Source organism: Alosa pseudoharengus, unplaced genomic scaffold, assembly GCF_046254945.1.
Source record: "Alosa pseudoharengus isolate Yale_2024_CS ecotype anadromous, Long Island Sound unplaced genomic scaffold, YU_APseudo_1.1 YU_APseudo_1.1_scf_22, whole genome shotgun sequence".
Taxonomy (NCBI): Eukaryota; Metazoa; Chordata; class Actinopteri; order Clupeiformes; family Clupeidae; genus Alosa; species Alosa pseudoharengus.
In genome coordinates, this window is record NW_027468680.1 from 30,936,713 (window position 1) to 30,956,989 (window position 20,277).

A 20,277-nucleotide genomic window follows, 5' to 3' on the forward strand; every position below is an offset into this window, starting at 1 on the left:
TGACGTGACATAATTGGACATTTCAACGGCGGACAAAGCACAAAGTCTATCAAGAACAAGCATGCCATGTGGGAGTATTGGCTGGCTCTATCATGTTTGGTGTTAAGGTCTTGTCCATGATGTTAAATTAGCAGATTGATTTTTCCTCGTTATTATTTTGACTAGACTAAAGGATTTGCACGTGGCCTATCATTCCAAATAGGGCCCATAATCATGGATCCAAGAACTCCATCAACAATATATTTTGGGATTGGGAGATTTCCCTACACACATTTTAAAATCAACTTTGTAAAAAAAAATTCTATGGGCAAATGAGTCTGGTATCCTGATCCAATTCACTCCTCACAGTCCTTTAGATGTCCGCTGTGTGTTAGTATATTTTCGCGGTGTAAATGAAACTCACATATCACTTCAGACGGAGCAGTGAAACAATCAACCTGTTATTTCAGAACCACAGAGGGGAAGGGTGCAACTTGATCGGCTCTTGACTGATGATTCATAACTTCCACTAGAATCATGGACTTCTCCTTTATGTCTCTGTGATAAGCAGTGGCAGATGTAGAGCACCTTCATCCACAGGCTCATCTCCCTGATGTGCAAAACAAAGCGATCCAGGTGCTATTTTGTGCTGACAGCCATCAGGCTATACCTGAGGCCAACTGAGGCACTTTACATGTTACATTATACCATCTACATACTTTTAGACACTTAAATCAATTACTTATTAACAACAATGTATTTTGAATTGGTTACTTTTTTATACTTTCTTGATCCGTCTCTCTGCTGCTAACACTTGAATTTCCCCACCTGGGGATTAATAGTAAATATGTTAAAAGAAGGCTGTGACGTCAGTGATAAGCAGACATTTGGAGTGTTTGGAGTGCTCTCAGGTCCAGAGCAAGGACTCCAACACCTGACAGCTCCCTTTGGGCAGATCTCACCCAGTGCCACGGGTGTGGATAGATAAGGGTATGTGAGAGGGTGAATGGGGCTGAGGCCCCAGGGGTAGAGTGGCCTCTCTGGGGCCTAGTCTGAAATTGAGTGGGTGGTGTGGTGGAATGGAGGGCTAGACCCTCTTGGCCCCGTCTCTCTGCCTCTCTACCAGGCCGGCCGGGACGTGGGAGTGGAGGCCTTTGAAGATCAGTGGGCCCTCTTCACCAGCCTGTGTTTCATTATTTAAGAGTGCTGAGCTGAGCATGAAACGGCATCATAGAATATGACAGATCTCTCATTCTGCCATTGGATGGAGAGGATTGACATCACTAAGTCACAACAGGCAGAAAAGTTGTAAAACATAATGCAAAGAAGAAACGTAGAGAGAGAAATATCTGAAATGATGACAACAAAACCAATAATGGTAAACTGTAAGGATGACATTTTAAGAAAATAAGATAGGAAAAGCAAGAGAGACATTTTTATTTTTTAACATTTTATGCAGTGCACAGATGAATCCCATAAACAAGGACATCTTGCAGTAGGAGGCGTAGGAAAAGTGGTAAACTAGAAAATCAATTGGTCCATAAAGAGCACTGCGAATCATTAAAATAAAAATCTGATTTTTTTCAGCATAATTTTGATTTGTCGTGAATCGATCATATAAATTGACGTGCTAATTGGGTAACTGATTTCTCATACACTGAGTGACCTGTGAATTGTGATTGGAATCATGATCCAAACTAATGGTATCGTAGAGAACACATCACCCCTGTGTTGGCTGAACTGCACTGGCTCCCTATTTCATATAGAATTGATTTTAAGGTTATGTTAATTACTTACAAAGCTCTGAAAGGCATAGCACCTTCATATATCTCTGAGCTTTTAATATCTTATCAACCACAAAGGAAACTTAGATCATTCAATCTTTTAATCATACCCAAAGTGCTTCACAAGCAAAGTGGAGAAGCTGGTTTTATCCATTATGACCCAAAACTATGGAACACCCTGCCTCTGTACATCAAGCAGGCGAGTTCAGTAAATATTTTTAAAAAAGATCTGAAAACATACCTGTACAGGAAAGCTTTTAGTTAACTCATCTTACTTTTTCAGATTGTTCTACATCTGCTGCCATTGGAGGGCGCAGCCAGCCAGAAGCAGATGGGCTCCCCCTATTAAGTCAGGTTCTGCTCAAGGTTTCTTCCTGGAATATGGGAGTTTTTCCTTGCCATAGTTGCCATATGGCGTGCTTATGGGGGGTAAAGGGTTAAGGCTGCCAGTCTTATGACATGTTATTTTCTATATTTTTGATATGTTGCTGAGTGGATCATAAACGGCCCCAGCAATGAAGAAAAGTGATTGATAATGACTGACTGACTATTGTTGTGTTACATGCTTCAAATGTAAAGCACTTTGAGCTGCATTCTGTGTATGAAAGGTGCTATACAAATAAAGCTTATTATTATTATTATTATTATTATTATTAATATTATTATTATTATAGTATAAGCTCATGGTCTGGTGTGTAGAAAGAGGTACCTTCTACAGTTCTTGTAGGCTACTTGATGACATTTGCTTTTGTCCATATATTTCAGTTTGTTAATAAATATCATGGTACTATACAGTGTAAGGCATTTGTTAGCGCGAGTCTGAAAGGTCATGTCTAATGTTGTGCAGCCTTCACTGACGGCAACAATGAAGATATCCTCCAGGGACAATAGCTATATGCAAACATCTTTATTGGTTTTCAAGTTGAATTCTAGGGGTTATTTCTAAGACCAAATACACCAAACTGACTAGAATAATTTCACCACTAGAGCGCAATGCAAAGAGTTTGACCAATTTTGTAAAAGGATATACAGTACTTCCTGCAGTATATCCTAGCCATCATGTTAAAGATGCAAATAATAAGGCAAAGTCTCTATTGGATTACTGTGCGCAGTGAAACAGCGCCTCCAAAAGGTAATAGAGCAACATTACGCAAAATCCTCTATTACCCAGTTAGCATGGCAGACATACCACTATGGAGGTGACATTTTAATGAGCCTAAAAGAAGGATCTGCAAAATCTGGCAAGACTTCCATGATGTCTAAACACAAAACGCAACTTGGCACTAAGTACTTAACACTTAGACTTTTAAATATGCTCTAAGAAGACTAGGACTTTTTTTAAACAAATCTGTTTACCTCACATTACCAACAAACACGGTTGCTTCTATAAGCATTACTAAACTGCTACTTCTTTAACCATTGTGAACCACAAAAGGTCATGGGTTTTCAACTGACCGTGACTTAGGGAACGGAATTCTGACCAGAGAAAGTACATTATTGAATGCATGTCAGGGACCGCCAGAAATGCCTTCATGGAACACCAGTCGGCCATGGAACACTAGAGGCAATTATAGGGATGAGAAGGGCGACTTCCAAAAAAATAATCTTACCCCATCATGTGTATGTAGTCATAAACATCGTAGTTAAGGTATTGGTGTTGCTTTAGGTGTTCTGATGGTCATCATAGCAGAGTGTTTACAAGACACATCTGACTTGATTTTGGATTCATTGAAATATTTCAGTATAACAAGTCAGCGACAGGCAGGCATTCAGTGCTGGGATGGCACAGAGGTAAAGTGGTAGCATCTACAGAATGAGTCTCCACCACCTGCTCTGTCGCTCATCACCAGCTGTTGGCCACAGCCTCATGCCTCTCCTTGTGCGAATCCTACGCGGAGAGAGGCAAATCCCCTCATGAATATTTAAATTGTTAATTATACCGTGCTTGTCAGGAGGCCTCCGACAGCTCGGAAACATAATATCCCCCAGAATGAGAATGTTTAGTCGCTCCACACCTGTGTCACTTAACCTTTCCGAAGGAAAGGGGTGGACTCCTGGTGAGTCGAGACAGAGGTGCTGCAGCTCCACAGGAAGAAGGACCCTTGAGTCCTGACATAGATTCTCCAAGATTTACGGCGCTGTTTTTTTTTCTTTCTTTTTTTAAACAAAGAGGGTTTTGCATTATGCAGAATGGTTTCTTGTTATTAGGGGATCTCCCTATAGCTTCACTAGTAATGGGTTTCAGGCTCGGTTAGGGGAGTCGTGATGGCCCAAAGACATTATCACAGACTCAAAGAGCCTCGGCAAAAAGCAAGTGCCTGCTCTTGTTTATCATACATGATCACATTCATCTTGAAGTGTAGGCTCTTGGGCATGTGAAATTTTGAAGAAACACTTGCAATTCTATGCCAATGTAGATAGCTAAAATATATTAGTGGGGATTTTGTGACATAAGTTACTAGTGCTTTACTAGTAAGCAAGTACCTTTTCTGTCATTCTTACTAGTACTTTCTGAAGCTGAATGTTCATATCCTCTAACTAGCTTTCATTCCTGAGATCACACATTCAGTGCCAGCAAAAACACTTCTTACCTTGACTGTCCTGTCCATTGAAGCAGACAGGAGCAGATGGCTTGTGTGAGGCACTGGGCACCACTGCACCGTGTTGACCGGCCCCTGGTGAGCCTGGAGCTGCAAGAGGACACGTCTAGGCAGCTCCATCCTGCCTACTTTCTGTCCCAAGAAAGGACGCACTCGGTCAGACACCTCAGAGAGCATCTGGGCACAAGAGGCCTGACTGGTGGTGGTGACGGCGGCAGTGACCTCAACAGGGCCACTGCTGACACTTGGCCCTGGCATCATCACCCCGTCATCTGTTGGGGCCAGTCTCTGTCTCTTTGGCATGTAAGGTCTTACTCCCACCGGGGAAGGTGCCAGCCTCTTAACTGGATTTGGACAAGCAGAGTTCTGTGGTGAGGGATGGGGAGGTATTTGTAACGCCTTCTTGCAGCAATCCACTGAATGTGGTTGTTCCCATGGAGAAGATTTAAACTGCCAGAGGGGTCCCACGGTAGTTGTATTGGTACTCTGTCTATCCCCAGGAAACCCAGTTGCAGGGCTGCCAGGTCTTCCAAGAAATTGCTCGACTGCGCTGTCACATTTTAAAGTGGAACTGACACCCTCATTGTTTGTGGCAGATTCCTCATCTGAACCGGAGTCTTCATACGCAACTAGAGACAAAGAGGCCATGGTCTGGTTGTGCTTGTGTACTACTGTGTGAAATGTTGAGTCTATCAAAGTCTACCTCCTCAAACAATCACAACTGCCACCTGCTGGAGAAATCACCGTCATAACAAAATGCTCCACAGCAAGTAACTAGCACTTGCTTTCTACATAATGAAATGTAAGCCTACTTGGCCTAAAACACATACATCCTGGCTGTTGTTCGTGCACTGAATTTTCCTCATAGCGTATACAACCACGGCACATTATTTTTCAACAGTGGTAGAAAGACTGCAACATTTAATTGCATTAGCCAGAGCGTATTGCTAGATATCTTGGCGAAAATACAGGCCACAACGCAGACGACTGCCTTCAACCTCCGCCATGACCATCTATCGGACAGCCTACAGTAAAAGAAAGCAGTAGTCTTAAGTTGAAAACTTCACTGTTTTAACCACTAACCCCAGTCTCTGAGTTCTCTGTTAAAACCATTCCACTTCCATTTGAATTCATGTGCCTGTATGTCCGTCCGGGTTTAAAATAGGCCCATTCGACTTCATGCAGCGCTGCACTGATCTGGCTGAACGTGACGTGATCTGCGCAGCGCTGCACGAAGATGAATAAGCCAAATATCTATACTGTATGTCAGCATACCAGGTTTTGATAGTGGTGATGATATAAATATTAATTCTGATATGTATTTACGTTTTACGCTTTGTATATATAATGTATTATATATATTATATATAATAATATATTATATATAATATATGAATAAAAGCCGAAATGTTTCCGACTGAAATTGCGTAGCGGAACCAAATGAAGCTGTAAGTGTTGCACTAGGGATTTTTAGATGATGTACCTACTCAACCAGCTGGTGCAACATTTCTGGCTGGTTGTTTCATTCGAGGGCTGATGCAAGTTGAAGAGAGTAAGATCACCCGAGGTATGTGATATGATTTGTTTCCTCATGTTCCCAACCGATATCAGGGTATTTTATTCATAGATTGAACAAAATTAATTTTACAAGCCTTGAACTTTGTAAAGGTAGAAATTAGTTATAGCTTAGAAAATCACAACATATGGAATGACAGATCTACACTGCTTTCCCATCTGGTCTTAGTCATTTCTGCTACTTCTGTTCTCCTCTTCAACAGAACACAATGTAGCCTATGAAGGTAGACGAAAATAATTTGGGACAAATAATTCTACTACTTTGATAACCTGGTCCACATTTGATGGTAGCCTTAAAAAGCTGTTCTTAATTGTGAAACGTGAAACTTTCGTGAGAAGATGATGCGAAGGTTCTGCGTGTAACCCCAAATAAATACCGTTATCTTACTCCATTTCTGGTTTGTATTCTAATAGTTGTTTACTACGTTGAAGATGACAGACTGTAAAGGTGATGGGTCAGTAGGTTTGACCCCATTGGAACTATATGAAAAGCTGTCCGCCCATGGCGACACAATCCGAGCCCTTAAAACAGAAAATGCTGACAAGGTGAGTGAATAAGATATTTAGAACATCAAAGCAAGGCTGTCATACAGGTACACTTTGAAGGAGACACATGTAAAATGTTATTCTACAGTAGCATCACTCACTGTTCACTTGTTACAAACCGGAAAATTGTATGTTAAATTGTTCATTAACTGACGGATGTGAGGTGGAGGCGGAGGTGAGATAATCTGAGGAATCCTGAATACAGATAATTTCTGAGAAAACACTACTTAGTCACCGTTTACCATATGTGGAAGTGAAAGTGTTGTAGAACTGTGTAATTATGACATACAAAAAAAAAGATGTGGGTTGGTCATTATTTCTGAGAAATTACTCATATCCTTCTTTCCCCTTAGTGTCCTGTAGCATTAGATCAGTGCCCTTAAGTTGAACTAGTAACTGGGGGGGTTATGTGATCATGTTAGTATTCAAGTTAGTATTCAAACCAAAACAACTGCACCCTAGACTAAGCTATGGCACTTTTTAATTAGATAAGTTAGTTTTTGCTCCTTTACTCACCTCATGCCATTATCACTGCCCAAATTGTACATCATGCCCCCCTTCCCTCATCTCCTCATCTCTCTTTAGGCTATTCTGAATGCATTAGTACATGATGATGATATGATCACATAGAATGGTAGGAACTAATTTCACCCACCATGCACTCCCAATGTTGACTCCATGGCTACAGCCTTGCATCAAAGAATAAAATATCTGTTGTACAGATGTTGATATTGATACATTGATATTATCAGATGTTGATATTGACACAGCTGTGTAGTTACTACTGAATTATTTATTCAATGCATAGAAATGGATGAATGAAAAATCTCTTGCATGTACAGGCTGATATTGAGACAGCTGTGAAGTTGCTACTGAAACTGAAAGTTGATTACAAGAAATTAACGGGTGAGGACTATAAAGCCGGTTGTCCACCTAGTGACACTACGGTTCCGTCTGATAATGGACCAGCGTCTGATGAAGGAGATGATTTGGTGAACCCTTGGTCTGTGTCCACAAGTAGTGCCAAAGGAGTGGACTATGACAAGCTCATTGGTAAGGATATTGTACCCAGAATGATTTTTCAATGAAACAGTAGACTTATGTTTTTTTTTCAGTCTGTACTTCATATTTCATTTCATTTCATTTATTATATAGGAAAGGATAAAACGTAACAATGTTATTACTGTTGAAACAGGCCTGACTGGTTTACAGCAGGTTCCTGTTCTGTAGCACATAAAGGACAAATGTGACATCACACTACATACATGTCACTGATCATATCAACAAAGCAAACGGGACAAGAGACATACCGTAGTTTGAGGACGTCAAACAGGAACAAAGACAACACAATAGCTACAAACAAACACAATAGCTACAAACAATGACAGATCTACACTGCTTTCCCATTTTGTCTCTGTGATTGTCATTTAATTGTCTGTGATTGTCATTTAATTGATGAAATCAGTGTCTGCTTTTGATATTTATGAATATTTGAATGCTTCAGTGTCATTTTGGTGTAAATGTTCATATGAAAGCATTGCAATGTTTTGAAAACTTAATTTGAAAATGAATCTCTGTCTTTTCGCCATAGACTAAATGTTGAAGGATGTGTTTTATCATTTGTTTTTTAGTGAGATTTGGCAGCAGTAAGATTGACCAGGAGCTTGTGGACAGAATAGAGAAAGTGTCAGGACAGAGGGCACATCGCTTTCTGCGCAGAGGAATCTTCTTTTCTCACAGGTTGGAGTTTGGTTACAAGCTGTTAAATTTACATACCAAGCGGGTCTGTCTCTGTCCCTTATGAGGTTGGCTGCTTCTCTTCCAGAGACATGCATCAGGTATTGGATGCATACGAGAATAAGAAGTCATTTTACCTGTACACGGGGCGTGGTCCTTCGTCTGAAGCCATGCATGTCGGTCATCTAATCCCCTTCATTTTCACAAAGTAAGATCTTATTCTGTCACTACGTGGTGTTGTATTTTCTTGAGCTATATTGTCTCACCTGAACATTTGACTTGTGACTAAAAAGCATCAGAGGTCTTTAAGATTTAAGAGCTACTCCTTCAGACTCTACTTGTGTTTGTGTTGTCAAGAAACTAAAATCCCTTTTACGAACTGTGGAAGTGTTTATTTACAGTTGGGTCCATAAGTATTTGGACATTGACACAATATTTATAGTTTTGCCTTGGTACACCACTACAATGGATCTGAAACAAAATAACCGAGGTGCTGAAAGAAAATTGCTTCATATTAGATCCATTCTGGTGGTGTACAGAGGCAAAATTACAACAACAATGGTGTGTCTGTCCAAATACATATTGACCTAACAGTATGTGTGATTGTTTGAATGTGATGCCATGTAATCAGTATGGGACTGTTGTACAGGTGGTTGCAGGATGTGTTTGACATCCCGCTGGTCATCCAGATGACGGATGATGAGAAGTACCTCTGGAAAGACCTGACACTTGAGGATTGCCACCACTTTGCTGTGGAGAACGCCAAAGACATCATTGCCTGTGGATTTGACGTCAATAAGACGTTCATCTTCTCTGACCTAGATTACATGGGGTAAATCTAACGACGGCATTACATTTCAGAAGGAATGTGGAATACATTTTGTTGCTATTTAATGTTATTTAAATCAAGAGGTATGTTTGACAGGTAGCTATTTCTGAGGTATGTTTTTAAATCCACCTTTCTGATGTATGCTTTTATAGGCTAGTAATGTATAATTAGTTTTGCTATCACCTTCAAATGTATCATGATGACGGTGATGTGAAGGACATACAAACCTGCCATTCTCACTGGTTGCCCAGGCCAGTGGCTATGGAGTTTGGTGAGCTGGGATGAACCACCTACTGAAAATGTAAAAAAAAAAAAAAAAAAAATGTCTTCTCTCCAGTTCTTGACCGAAACTCTATATATGTGAATCTTAATACAATTCAACCCACAGGTTATATATGTTGATTTTGTATTTAAAGGCCATGAGGCTTGAGGCTGCTTGTACATATGCAACAGCTTTGCAATGAACTGCTGTCTAGCTAAATTGAATCATTATGTAATAATAAGCATTGCCACCAAGAGGTGCTCAAACCCTCAAGACAGGATGAGTTACTCATAGTAATGACTCGGTTATATTTCCACATATGTCACAGCTTCTGCTTTTGAAGCTTCAGCTGTTGAAAGCCAACCCTAATGCAAAACACAGAAACAGTAACGCCTTCCCAAAATCATTGTCATTTTACAAAAAACTATGATGTCCTATTATTTTAGAAATTGTGTTTGACTTACATGGCAATGCTTGTGTAACTTTGCAGAAGCAGTCCGTCCTTCTACAGAAATGTGGTGAAGATCCAGAAACATGTTACCTTTAACCAAGTAAAGGGAATCTTTGGTTTCACTGACAGCGACTGCATTGGTTAGTTTATGATTCATGTATGGAATATTTTCTTATGTCATATTTTCATATGTCAAAGTTGTTCTGTAAAATATCCTTCGATGACACTAACATAGATATCACACACACACAGACAAATATAACAATGTGTAATACATTATACCATTATCTATTGTTCCATCCATATTCTGTGAAATATTGAAGAGCCCACCCTTGTCTGAACTACACTTTTCCTGACATGTCCCAGGCAAGATAAGCTTCCCAGCGATTCAGGCGGCACCCTCCTTCAGCAACTCTTTCCCCCAGATCTTCAACGACAGGAAGGATGTGACATGCCTCATCCCCTGTGCCATTGATCAGGTCTGACGTTATCACCACCCTCTCTTTCTTACCATGACACCTCCACCAGCTCAGTTTGGATTCCAGCACTCCAGTCTGACATTTGGGTTTGGCTACTCTGATTGGGTCAAGTGTGCATGCTCTTAAGACCAAACTACAACTATTTAATTATATACTATATATGCTTTACCATACTAAACATGTACGGTATATACAATCTGTACACCTGAGTATTGATGAACCACTGACAGAGAGGAAAGACCCCACAATGGTTATGCACTTGCTGTGGTGTCCCAGTAACGTATCTGGTTGACAACACATTCTTTGGAAATATTGTTTTTCTCAAGGTAAATGTGTACACTAGAACACATTCAGTGTCTGACCATGTTGTACACCACACATTGTGTCAACCACATACATAGTTGACCTAGAAATAGGTTTCGGTGCAGTGTTTTTCTATTGCACAAGAGAAAGGGTGAAAACTACTGAGAAAGTTTCATTTTGTTTCATCTGAAAACAGTCCTTGTACTTCCACATCAACGTTCTGTAATGTACTATATTGTCTTGTGCTAAAATGTTTTGAGATATATTTTTTGCACTATTGTAGATAAGCAGAGCTTTTTAAATGTATTTTCTAAAATAAAGTTCCCGTTTACTTTCCAATACAAATCTGTATACATAACTATAGATATCCATCTTAAATCAGCTTTATAACCAACTGTGCCTTTTAAATTCCTTCTTCTGTTGTGTCCTGCTTGCAGTGTGAAGCTTTGACAACCCTTAAATGGCTTTCTCCCGTTCTCTCCCCAGGATCCTTACTTCAGGATGACCAGAGACGTGGCTCCCCGTATTGGCTACCCCAAACCAGCACTGCTCCACTCCACCTTCTTCCCTGCCCTGCAGGGAGCACAGACCAAGATGAGCGCCAGCGACGCCACCTCCTCCATCTTCCTCACAGACACCCCCAAGCAGATCAAAAACAAGGTATGGGGCTTCCAGTGTTTCCCCTACAATGTATTCAGCAGCGGCGCAGCGCCGCTCCTGGAATTCAAGCGCCACTGCAAAAAAGTTGCCTAATTGAAAAAGAAAAAAAAACACGGAAGTGAACTTAAGGAACAGCTGCCGTTCGTTCAGGTTTGATGTCAACAAATAATAGTAGGCTAAAGTTGAAGGCGCAGTCAGGGATTCCAAAGGAGATCACGTTGTTTGTGTTTAAGTTTATTAGCAGATGCAATTTTGTGCAAAAAAAACCGTAGCCTACATTATGTTAACCAAGGAACCAAATTAAACACGCCAGCGAGGTATCTCGCCCCTACCTTCAGTAGCCTATTCCCAGATGAATTCCACGCATTGTTTCGTTTTTGTTTGTTATACAGTCAATGCTTTCAAGCCCTGTGTTGCTAACATACAGTAGCTAGGCTGTGCAACTAAGGTCTAGCCTATTGGTGGGTTTACAGTTTTTTCTGAATGCTTATAGCACAATTTCTAAAACTATTAATATTTATAGCAAAACCACTTACTGGAGTTTTGCAAAACTAAAAGCACAAACATTGCTTTGCACTCAGTTTGCAATTTTGTAACGCACACTTTGCACAACTATAGGCACAATTCACTGCACAGCACTCTTTTTGCGGAACTGTAAACACAACTCACTGCTTTACACTCAATTTCCAAATGATCAACACACTCCTGGCAAATCATACACATGTATGGCTATTATTTACACTATTTTGCCAACTCTCTGGCACACTTTCTCATGAAAACTGTTTTAGATAATTAGTTAACTTTGCAATCAGCCTAAATAACCCACAGGTAATGTACAATGGAGGGCCAGGAAGAGTGAGAAGAGAAAGAAATAGCCCTTTTACAGACAAAAAAAACAGTCTACATGTGGGGATATTGTCATGTCAGGCCTGGATATGTCATTCCAGAATATATATTTCCCGGTGCCTTGGACTGGGACATTGCATGTGATGTAGACAGAATTTTGAAAGAGACGACCCGATGTAGACTGATTTGTTTTGTCTCAGTGAAATTGCTATTTTGTGTTTTGACTTGTGAACACACTTGTGTTTGTTTTGATGTGTGTAAATAAACACCAATACTTGAAGTTTGGATCCCTGTATGTTTACAGAACTATGACAAAAGTATGACCTCAAACTAACATAGTCTACCTTGTACACAGAGAAAGCAAAAGCCAGATGTGTTTTTTATTCAGACCATCAGTGTGCAGTTGCCACATTGTGTGCTTATTATTGTGATGGCTTGTGTTTACTGTTTGATACGAAAACATAATTTTTACGAAGGTGTGAAGAGTTAAGCAAGGTGTGTTCGCTTTTGCAAGAGAACTACAGTGTTTTGCTGATTGGGTGAAAGGTTTTCCTATTTGTGTGTAGAGTTTTGCAAAAAAAGCCATAGTTACAAAAAATGTGCTTAAGCAATCAGAAAAAACTGTAATTGAATTTGAGTAATAGGATACGCAACCATTTACATCTGGAGATAGTTTGTAATTCCTGTAGAGCTTACAAAAATCATAGAAATGATACAAGACACTTATCTCCTATAATCCAATATAGTTTTTCTTCGAGTTGTTAGGCTTTAAGCATTTATTTTACCAAATTACATGGAAAACATAATTCAATTTCATCCACACATCCTTATGCACGATGCACAACAACGCTACTACTAAGTTAGCTTAAAACCATGAGAATCAAGCAAGCCTCACGGGCTGTCACGGCACTCAATTTGACCTGCACAGCACCAATACAGTAATGACATGAAAGAGAAGTCTATATAGTTTATACAGTGCTGTGCAAAATTAAGACACCCATGCTAAAATTGACTAAAAGGAGGAATACAAATCTTATCTTTTGGAAATTGATCTTAATGCCTTAATTTAAAAAAAGAGAGGAAAATCAAACCTTTAAGGACATCGATTATTTTTGAAAGTATCATGTATGGTAAATAAATAAATGTTATTATATAAATAAACTTATGCACAGCACTCTACATTCTAAATAGTAATAGTTTGTACAGTGGCCTGTGATTAAGCTTTATTTTTTGTAATTAATTGTAAATAATAATTTTTTGTCGTGTGTGTTGTGCCATTTCATTTTGTTTCATTTCAATTTCTAATAATAATGTAAGTAATAATTACTAATAATGTAAATGAAAAAGGTGAAAGAAAAACATGAATAATCCTGTTCAAGTACTACAATAATCATGCTTTGTAAATGCTTGTGTTGATGGTTATGTCATAATTTGTATCTCAATCTGTCAATTTCTTTCGACAAAATCCACCAGAAGTCACCACTTAAGGAGTATTTTTTTTTCAAAATTTTCTTTTTTTTTGGGGGGGGGGGGCTTCCTATGATCAACAGCACCGCTGCTGGAAAAATTTCTAGGGGAAACACTGGGCTTCCACTACTGAGTGCAAACTGCACCTGAGATGCATCACTTGTGAACTTGACCAAGGGCTGTGTATTTATTTATACTGGCTGCACAGATATGTCAGAGGTGTACTTTGTTTTCACTTGAGCACTTAGTCTTGTCTGATTTGATCCTGCTTGTCCAGACATTATCTGAAAAGGTCAATGAATCCAGTGAAACACAATGTCTCTCACAGGTGAACAAGTATGCTTTCTCTGGAGGCAAGGACACCATTGAGGAGCACAGAAAGTACGGTGGCAACACTGAGGTGGACGTGTCATTCATGTATCTCACATTTTTCCTGGAGGACGACGAACAGCTTGAAAAAATACGACAGGTGAGTGTCACCACACAGCTTTTTTTTTTTTTTTTTTTTTTTTAAACTTCCAAAATAGCAAATAGTTACTAAATACTCAATTTGTACTTCAAAATAGAACTATAGAGGGGAGGAAGTTGTGTGATTCAGCTAGTTCACATACTCTTCTAGATCTTTTCTTGGCATTCTTGGAAGCCTGATTCCTATGAGTTCCTTACTGGATCTGTGCATTGTTATTTCAATATCATGGTCCAGCCCTACATCCCCTCGCGTTCATCACAGTCCTCTGATGAGCGTCTGCCATGTTGGCTTACACTAAGGCACAGTGAAGACTCTTTTTTTTGTTGGTGGAATGATTTACCTAATGCTCTTTGTTCTAGTGATGGCTTTGGGACTTTCAAGAAATGTTTAAACACTCATCTGATACCTTGCACTTAAAGTGTAAGTTCAGTGTAAATTAACCCATCGCCCTGTTGTATAAGCTCACCACATGCTGCCCATTGGAAAAAGAATGAGACAATTTGGGACAACATAGGCCAAGTTATGGATAGGCAGCTTAAAGCAGACCCATGGGGGCATCAAAATTGAAACTGAAAGTAACTCCCCACTGCCCCATGGGTCTGCTTTAAAGGAACACGCCACCCAATGTCAGTAGTAATATATGTTCTTACCTTAACTTTCACGAGTTGAATCATACCTCTCCCGTGTCGGTATGTGCACTCAAACGCTCTGGTGCGCGGCTGGACTGTGTTAGCATGTTGCTATGCTAGCAACTAAGCGTAGAAGTAATAAAAACTATCCACGTTTTCCCGACTTAAATACAGTTGCACGAGTAGTTGATAGAAATGCTACGGCCACGCAACATGAAACGTGGCGATTTTCCAAGCGAATAAACAGGAGAACTACAATGTGTGGCGCAATAGCACTTGGGAGTACTTCGACCTAGCGTAGTAGTATTGTTAACACCTAATTGTAGATCCTATCCACCACAGAGTTTAGAATCCATGCTGGATCGACCCTCAGCCTCTCCCTCCCCTCTGAGCGAGAGAGAGGCACACACACTAGAGATGCGCTGATGGGCTATTATTTCAACCATAACTGCATAGCAAAACTTATCATCCATCAGCACCAAAGTTTTTTGACCAATTTTCGAAACGGCACCCGCCCACCATCCGCTGGTTGTTTTAATGTAGGCTATATGGGTGATGCAGCGCTGCTGACGTGAGGCTAGAAAGCCCTTGCCTGTTCTAGAAAGAATGATCCAATGCAGCAAATATATTAAAAGGCTAAAGTCGTACATTGGCTATGTTGTAGCCTATCCCCAGAATATCAGCAGCAAACTCAGTCTCTGTATCGCAAAACAGTCTCCAAATAAAACGCACATCGGCCTGTTGCCTATTCTGCCAGCTTGTGACAATATATCGTCCAAAATGCTTGATTGCATTGCATTCTCCACATTTTTAGCTAAATTTTCATGTACCACATCAGCATTTTTGTTCAGTGAATCTTTTGTAAATTGCTTTACAATTACCGTCGGGCCTATAGGCCTATTGCCTGGCTTGCCTCAGCTTCGGTCACGTCCTTTTACAATTGCCACATAATTTCAACATGCTCCTGGCCTACTAATTAATGCTTATTGTACTTTATTTTTTGCAAAAAGAAAGAAATCCTTGATAAAATAACAAGTCATTCACATTATAGTCTACTTTACACACTGTTATGTCAGGGTGACTGACAAGCCTGTTCTGAAGACTCCCATTCATTTTGACTGCACGAGCGCGTCTTTTTCAGACAGACATCCCAATTCATTTTAAAGCAATTTACAAAAGATTCACTGAACAAAAATGCTGATGTGGTACATGAAAATTTAGCTAAAAATGTGGAGAATGCAATGCAATCAAGCATTTTGGACGATATATTGTCACAAGCTGGCAGAATAGGCAACAGGCCGATGTGCGTTTTATTTGGAGACTGTTTTGCGAGACAGAGACTGAGTTTGCTGCTGATATTCTGGGGATAGGCTACAACATAGCCAATGTACGACTTTAGCCTTTTAATATATTTGCTGCATTGGATCAGTCTTTCTAGAACAGGCAAGGGCTTTCTAGCCTCACGTCAGCAGTGCTGCATCACCCATATAGCCTACATTAAAACAACCAGCGGATGGTGGGCGGGTGCCGTTTCGAAAATTAGTCAAAAAACTTTGGTGCTGATGGATGGCTGATGGATGATAAGTTTTGCTATGCAGTTATGGTTGAAATAATAGCCCATCTCTAGTGTGTGTGCCTCTCTCTCGCTCAGAGGGGAGGGAGAGGCTGAGGGTCGATCCAGCATGGATTCTAAACTCTGTGGTGGATAGGATCTACAATTAGGTGCTAACAATACTACTACGCTAGGTCGAAGTACTCCCAAGTGCTATTGCGCCACACATTGTAGTTGTCCTATTTATTCGCTTGGAAAATCGCCACGTTTCATGTTGCGTGGCCGTAGCATTTCTATCAACTACTCGTGCAACTGTATTTAAGTCGGGAAAACTTGGATGTTTTTTATTACTTCTACGCTTAGTTGCTAGCATAGCAACATGCTAACACAGTCCAGCCGCGCACCAGAGCGTTTGAGTGCACATACCGACACGGGAGAGGTATGACTCAACTCGTGAAAGTTAAGGTAAGAACATATATTACTACTGACATTGGGTGGCGTGTTCCTTTAAGCCAGTGTTTTTCAACCTTTTTTGTGCCAAGGCACACTTTTGACACTTAAAATGTCCCACGGCACACTAACATCCTGTGTGAAGAAAAAATAAACATACCATAGTCTAAAATTTCAAATAATACACAGATATGGCCTTATTATGGCTTCTATGCAAGACCTACTCTATAAAACAAGCGCCCTCTGTTTCATTTGTAGGTGACTATATCTAATTTAATTGTTGTTATGAACTGGATATGTGATGATTCTGTGAATACTGGATATGGGGCCCCCGTTGTACAATGCCTGCATACCACAAATAGTGCAATCATACAATCAATAAGAGCATGTGGTTATAAATTCTTTGATGCAACAGTTGCTTTTCTGGACCAGTGAGTGAGATTTGAGTAATTTTCTGCGGCACACCTGATGATCTCTCACGACACACTAGTGTGCCCCGGCACAGTGGTTGAAAAACACTGCTTTAAGCTGCCTGTCCATAACTTGGCCTATGTTGTCCCAAACTATCTCATTCTTTTTCCTATGGGCTGCATGTGATAATAATAATAATAATAATAATAATAATAATAATAATAATAATAATCTTTATTTATATAGCATTTTTTTAAAACAAAGTTACAAAGTGCTGTACAATATCAACATAAATGAAAATGCAAATAAGACATAATAATATAACAATCAAATAATATATACTAATTCAATTAGAACTTAACATAAATTTGAAAAAGGAAAATAAACTTACACTGAAATAAAACTTACTGAAATAAAACTTGACACTGAAATAAAACTTAACACTGAAATAAAACTTAATAAACTTAACACAAAATGGAGTATATTACTTAAACAAAACTAAGGAAGGCTTGCTTGTAAAGATGTTTTAAGGAGGGATTTAAAAGAGCATACTGACTTGGCTGACCTGATTTCATCAGGCAGGTCATTCCAGAGCCTAGGTGCCCTGACACTAAATGCTCTCTCCCCTTTAGTTTTGAGATTGACCTTAGGAATAGTTAGGAAACCACTACCAGAGTGATCTTAAAGTACGCACAGGTGTATAAGTTACTAGGAGGTCAGATATGTAGTTGGGAGACAGGCCATGTAGAGCTTTAAAAGTAATCAGAAGAATCTTAAAATCAATTCTAAAGCTTACTGGGAGCCAGTGCAGTGAGGCTAAAACAGGAGTAATGTGATTACAGTACTTTGTCTTAGTAAGAAGCCGGGCAGCTGAATTCTGAACAGTTTGAAGTCTCTTTATAGATTTTTGGTTCAGACAAGAAAAAAGACTATTGCAGTAATCCAGGCGTGAAGAAATAAATGCATGTATAATGGTCTCAGTGTCTTTAAAAGTTAAGATGGAACTAATCTTGGAAATATTTCTGAGGTGATAGAAACAAGACTGTATGAGCTTTGTGATGTGACGTTCAAAGCTTAAATTACTGTCAAACCAGACACCAAGATTCTTTGCAACAGGTTTTACATAGTCTAAAAATGGGACCTAAGGATGGTATCATTTGTTTCACTATGTGCTGGGATCCAATGATGAGGACTTCTGTTTTGTCAGAATTCAACTGGAGGAAATTGTTTGACATCCAGTTTTTTTATGTCACAAAGACATTCATTTAAGGAATTCAGCATACTAGGATCAGAGGAACTAATGGGCAGGTACAGCTGTGTATCATCAGCATAAAAGTGGAAGGAGACACAGTGTTCCTGGATAATGTGTCCAAGAGGAAGCATGTATAAACAAAATAAGATTGGTCCTAAAACTGACCCTTGAGGTACCCCATACTTGACAGGAGAAAATTAAGATGTGTAACTGTTTGCAGAAACACAAAACTTCCTATTTGACAAGTAGGATGAAAACCATTGTAAGGCTGTACCAGAAATTCCCACCCAATGTTCCAGTCTATGCAGCAGTATGCTGTGATCAATAGTGTCAAAGGCTGCGCTAAGATCAAGAAGTACAAGGACAGAACACATGCCATCATCAGATGTTCTTAAAAGGTCATTTGTAACTTTCAGCAGTGCTGTCTCAGTGCTATGATACTTTCGGAAACCAGATTGTAGCTTTTCAAAAAGATTATTATTTTCCAGTGCAGAGACAAGCTGCTTGGACACTAATCTTTCAAGAATCTTTGATACAAATGGTAACTTGGAAATAGGTCTGTAGTTTTGAGGTAGAGATGGATCAAGCCCTGATTTCTTTAGCAATGGGCTCACACTTGCAGTTTTAAAGTAATCAGGGACAATGCCATTTAAAAGTGAACTATTAAAAATAGAAAGCAAACAGGACCCAACAGATTCAATTACTTCTAATAGGAACTTTGTTGGTACTACATCAAGAGGACTGGAAGATACTGTCATATGTGACACTGTCTCTAGAAGTTCAGATAGAGTAACTGTATTGAAGTGGTTTAAAGTATGCCTATCCTGTAAGAAAGAGACTTCAGAGTGCATAGTATTAGGAGTGATAGAGGTTCTAATTGACTCTACTTTCTCAGTAAAAAAGGACAAAAACTTTTCACAATCAGCATCACTTTCCACTGGGACACAGGGAGTAGATGGCTTTACCAGCTGCTCTACTGTTTTAAATAGAAATCTAGGATTATGCTGATGATCAGAAATAAGTTCTGAAAAGTAATGTGATCTTGCATCTTGTGATGAGCTTGAACAACAGGACTATGGGTGAATTTACACTGAACTTACACTTTAAATAATTTCTCTTACAGAGTTGTGGTTTGTATGTTTATGTTTTTTGTTAATTTGAAAACTCGTGATTTTCATTGTTGATATTTCATATTGTTATTATTATTTTGTTATTATGCTTAATGTAGGCTTTTTGACTTGATTTAAACTATTTTTAACCAATAATGTAGTGTTTATATTCTGTAGGTCGCATTAGACAAAAGCGTCTGCCAAACACCATACACATAAACAAATGAACTCCGGCCTTATATGGAGGCTTCTCACACAATCCGTGATAGGCTTTTTTTGTTTGCTTTTGTAGCTGGCAGCAAGGTAAACAGTCACTGAATCAGTGACAGAAATGTCACTGGTTTTGTCTTTTGTCTTTCTCTTTTGAAAAGGACAGCCCACAATATTATTTTGGTCTCTTGGAATGTGTTGCTGACACTCTGATTCATTTGTTTACTTTTTCTAGGAGTATTCCAGTGGTGCCTTGTTGACAGGAGAACTGAAGAAAATGCTGATTGAAACCCTCCAACCAATAATTGCAGAACATCAAGAGAAACGCAAGCAGGTCACAGAGGACATGGTCAAACAGTTCATGACGCCACGAAAGTTAGACTTCAACTACTAATGTGTGTAGACAGTGACTGACTACAGAAAGGGAGGGGGAGTTAGCAGTGTCTTAATGCTGTACTTGCTTGTGGTACACGTTGTCTTCAGTTACATTACATAAAGAGCTTTTACATGTGCTTACAAAAACATAACATGACTTGAAGGCACACACACCTTAATGTTTCTTAACAGTTATCTTGTGCAGTGTATATCCAGGAATTCTAGCAAGAAATTGTGTTTGGATCAGCAGACCAGTGCACATGAACATGATACATTCAATAAATATAAATGATCAAATGTGT

The 20,277-nt window shown here is 39.4% G+C and overlaps 2 protein-coding genes across 2 annotated transcripts in view; one reads left to right on the forward strand and one right to left on the reverse strand.

Moving 5' to 3' along the window:
* Nucleotides 1-5,542, reverse strand: part of wdr25 (WD repeat domain 25) — a 29,409-nt gene extending 23,867 nt beyond the window's left edge. The window contains exon 1 of the mRNA XM_076299690.1: nt 4,355-5,542. Coding sequence (XP_076155805.1) covers nt 4,355-5,011 — 657 coding nt within the window. The 5' untranslated portion in view covers nt 5,012-5,542. The remainder of the gene's footprint in view (nt 1-4,354) is intronic.
* A 310-nt stretch (nt 5,543-5,852) lies between these two features.
* Nucleotides 5,853-20,272, forward strand: wars1 (tryptophanyl-tRNA synthetase 1). The gene is made up of 11 exons (XM_076299692.1): nt 5,853-5,930; nt 6,353-6,484; nt 7,327-7,537; nt 8,116-8,224; nt 8,310-8,429; nt 8,871-9,053; nt 9,803-9,903; nt 10,130-10,242; nt 11,032-11,205; nt 13,847-13,987; nt 19,836-20,272. The coding sequence occupies exons 2-11, from the start codon at nt 6,371-6,373 to the stop codon at nt 19,992-19,994; spliced, it is 1,425 nt and encodes a 474-aa protein (XP_076155807.1). The 5' UTR covers nt 5,853-5,930; nt 6,353-6,370; the 3' UTR covers nt 19,995-20,272.
* The last annotated feature ends 5 nt before the right edge of the window (nt 20,273-20,277 follow it).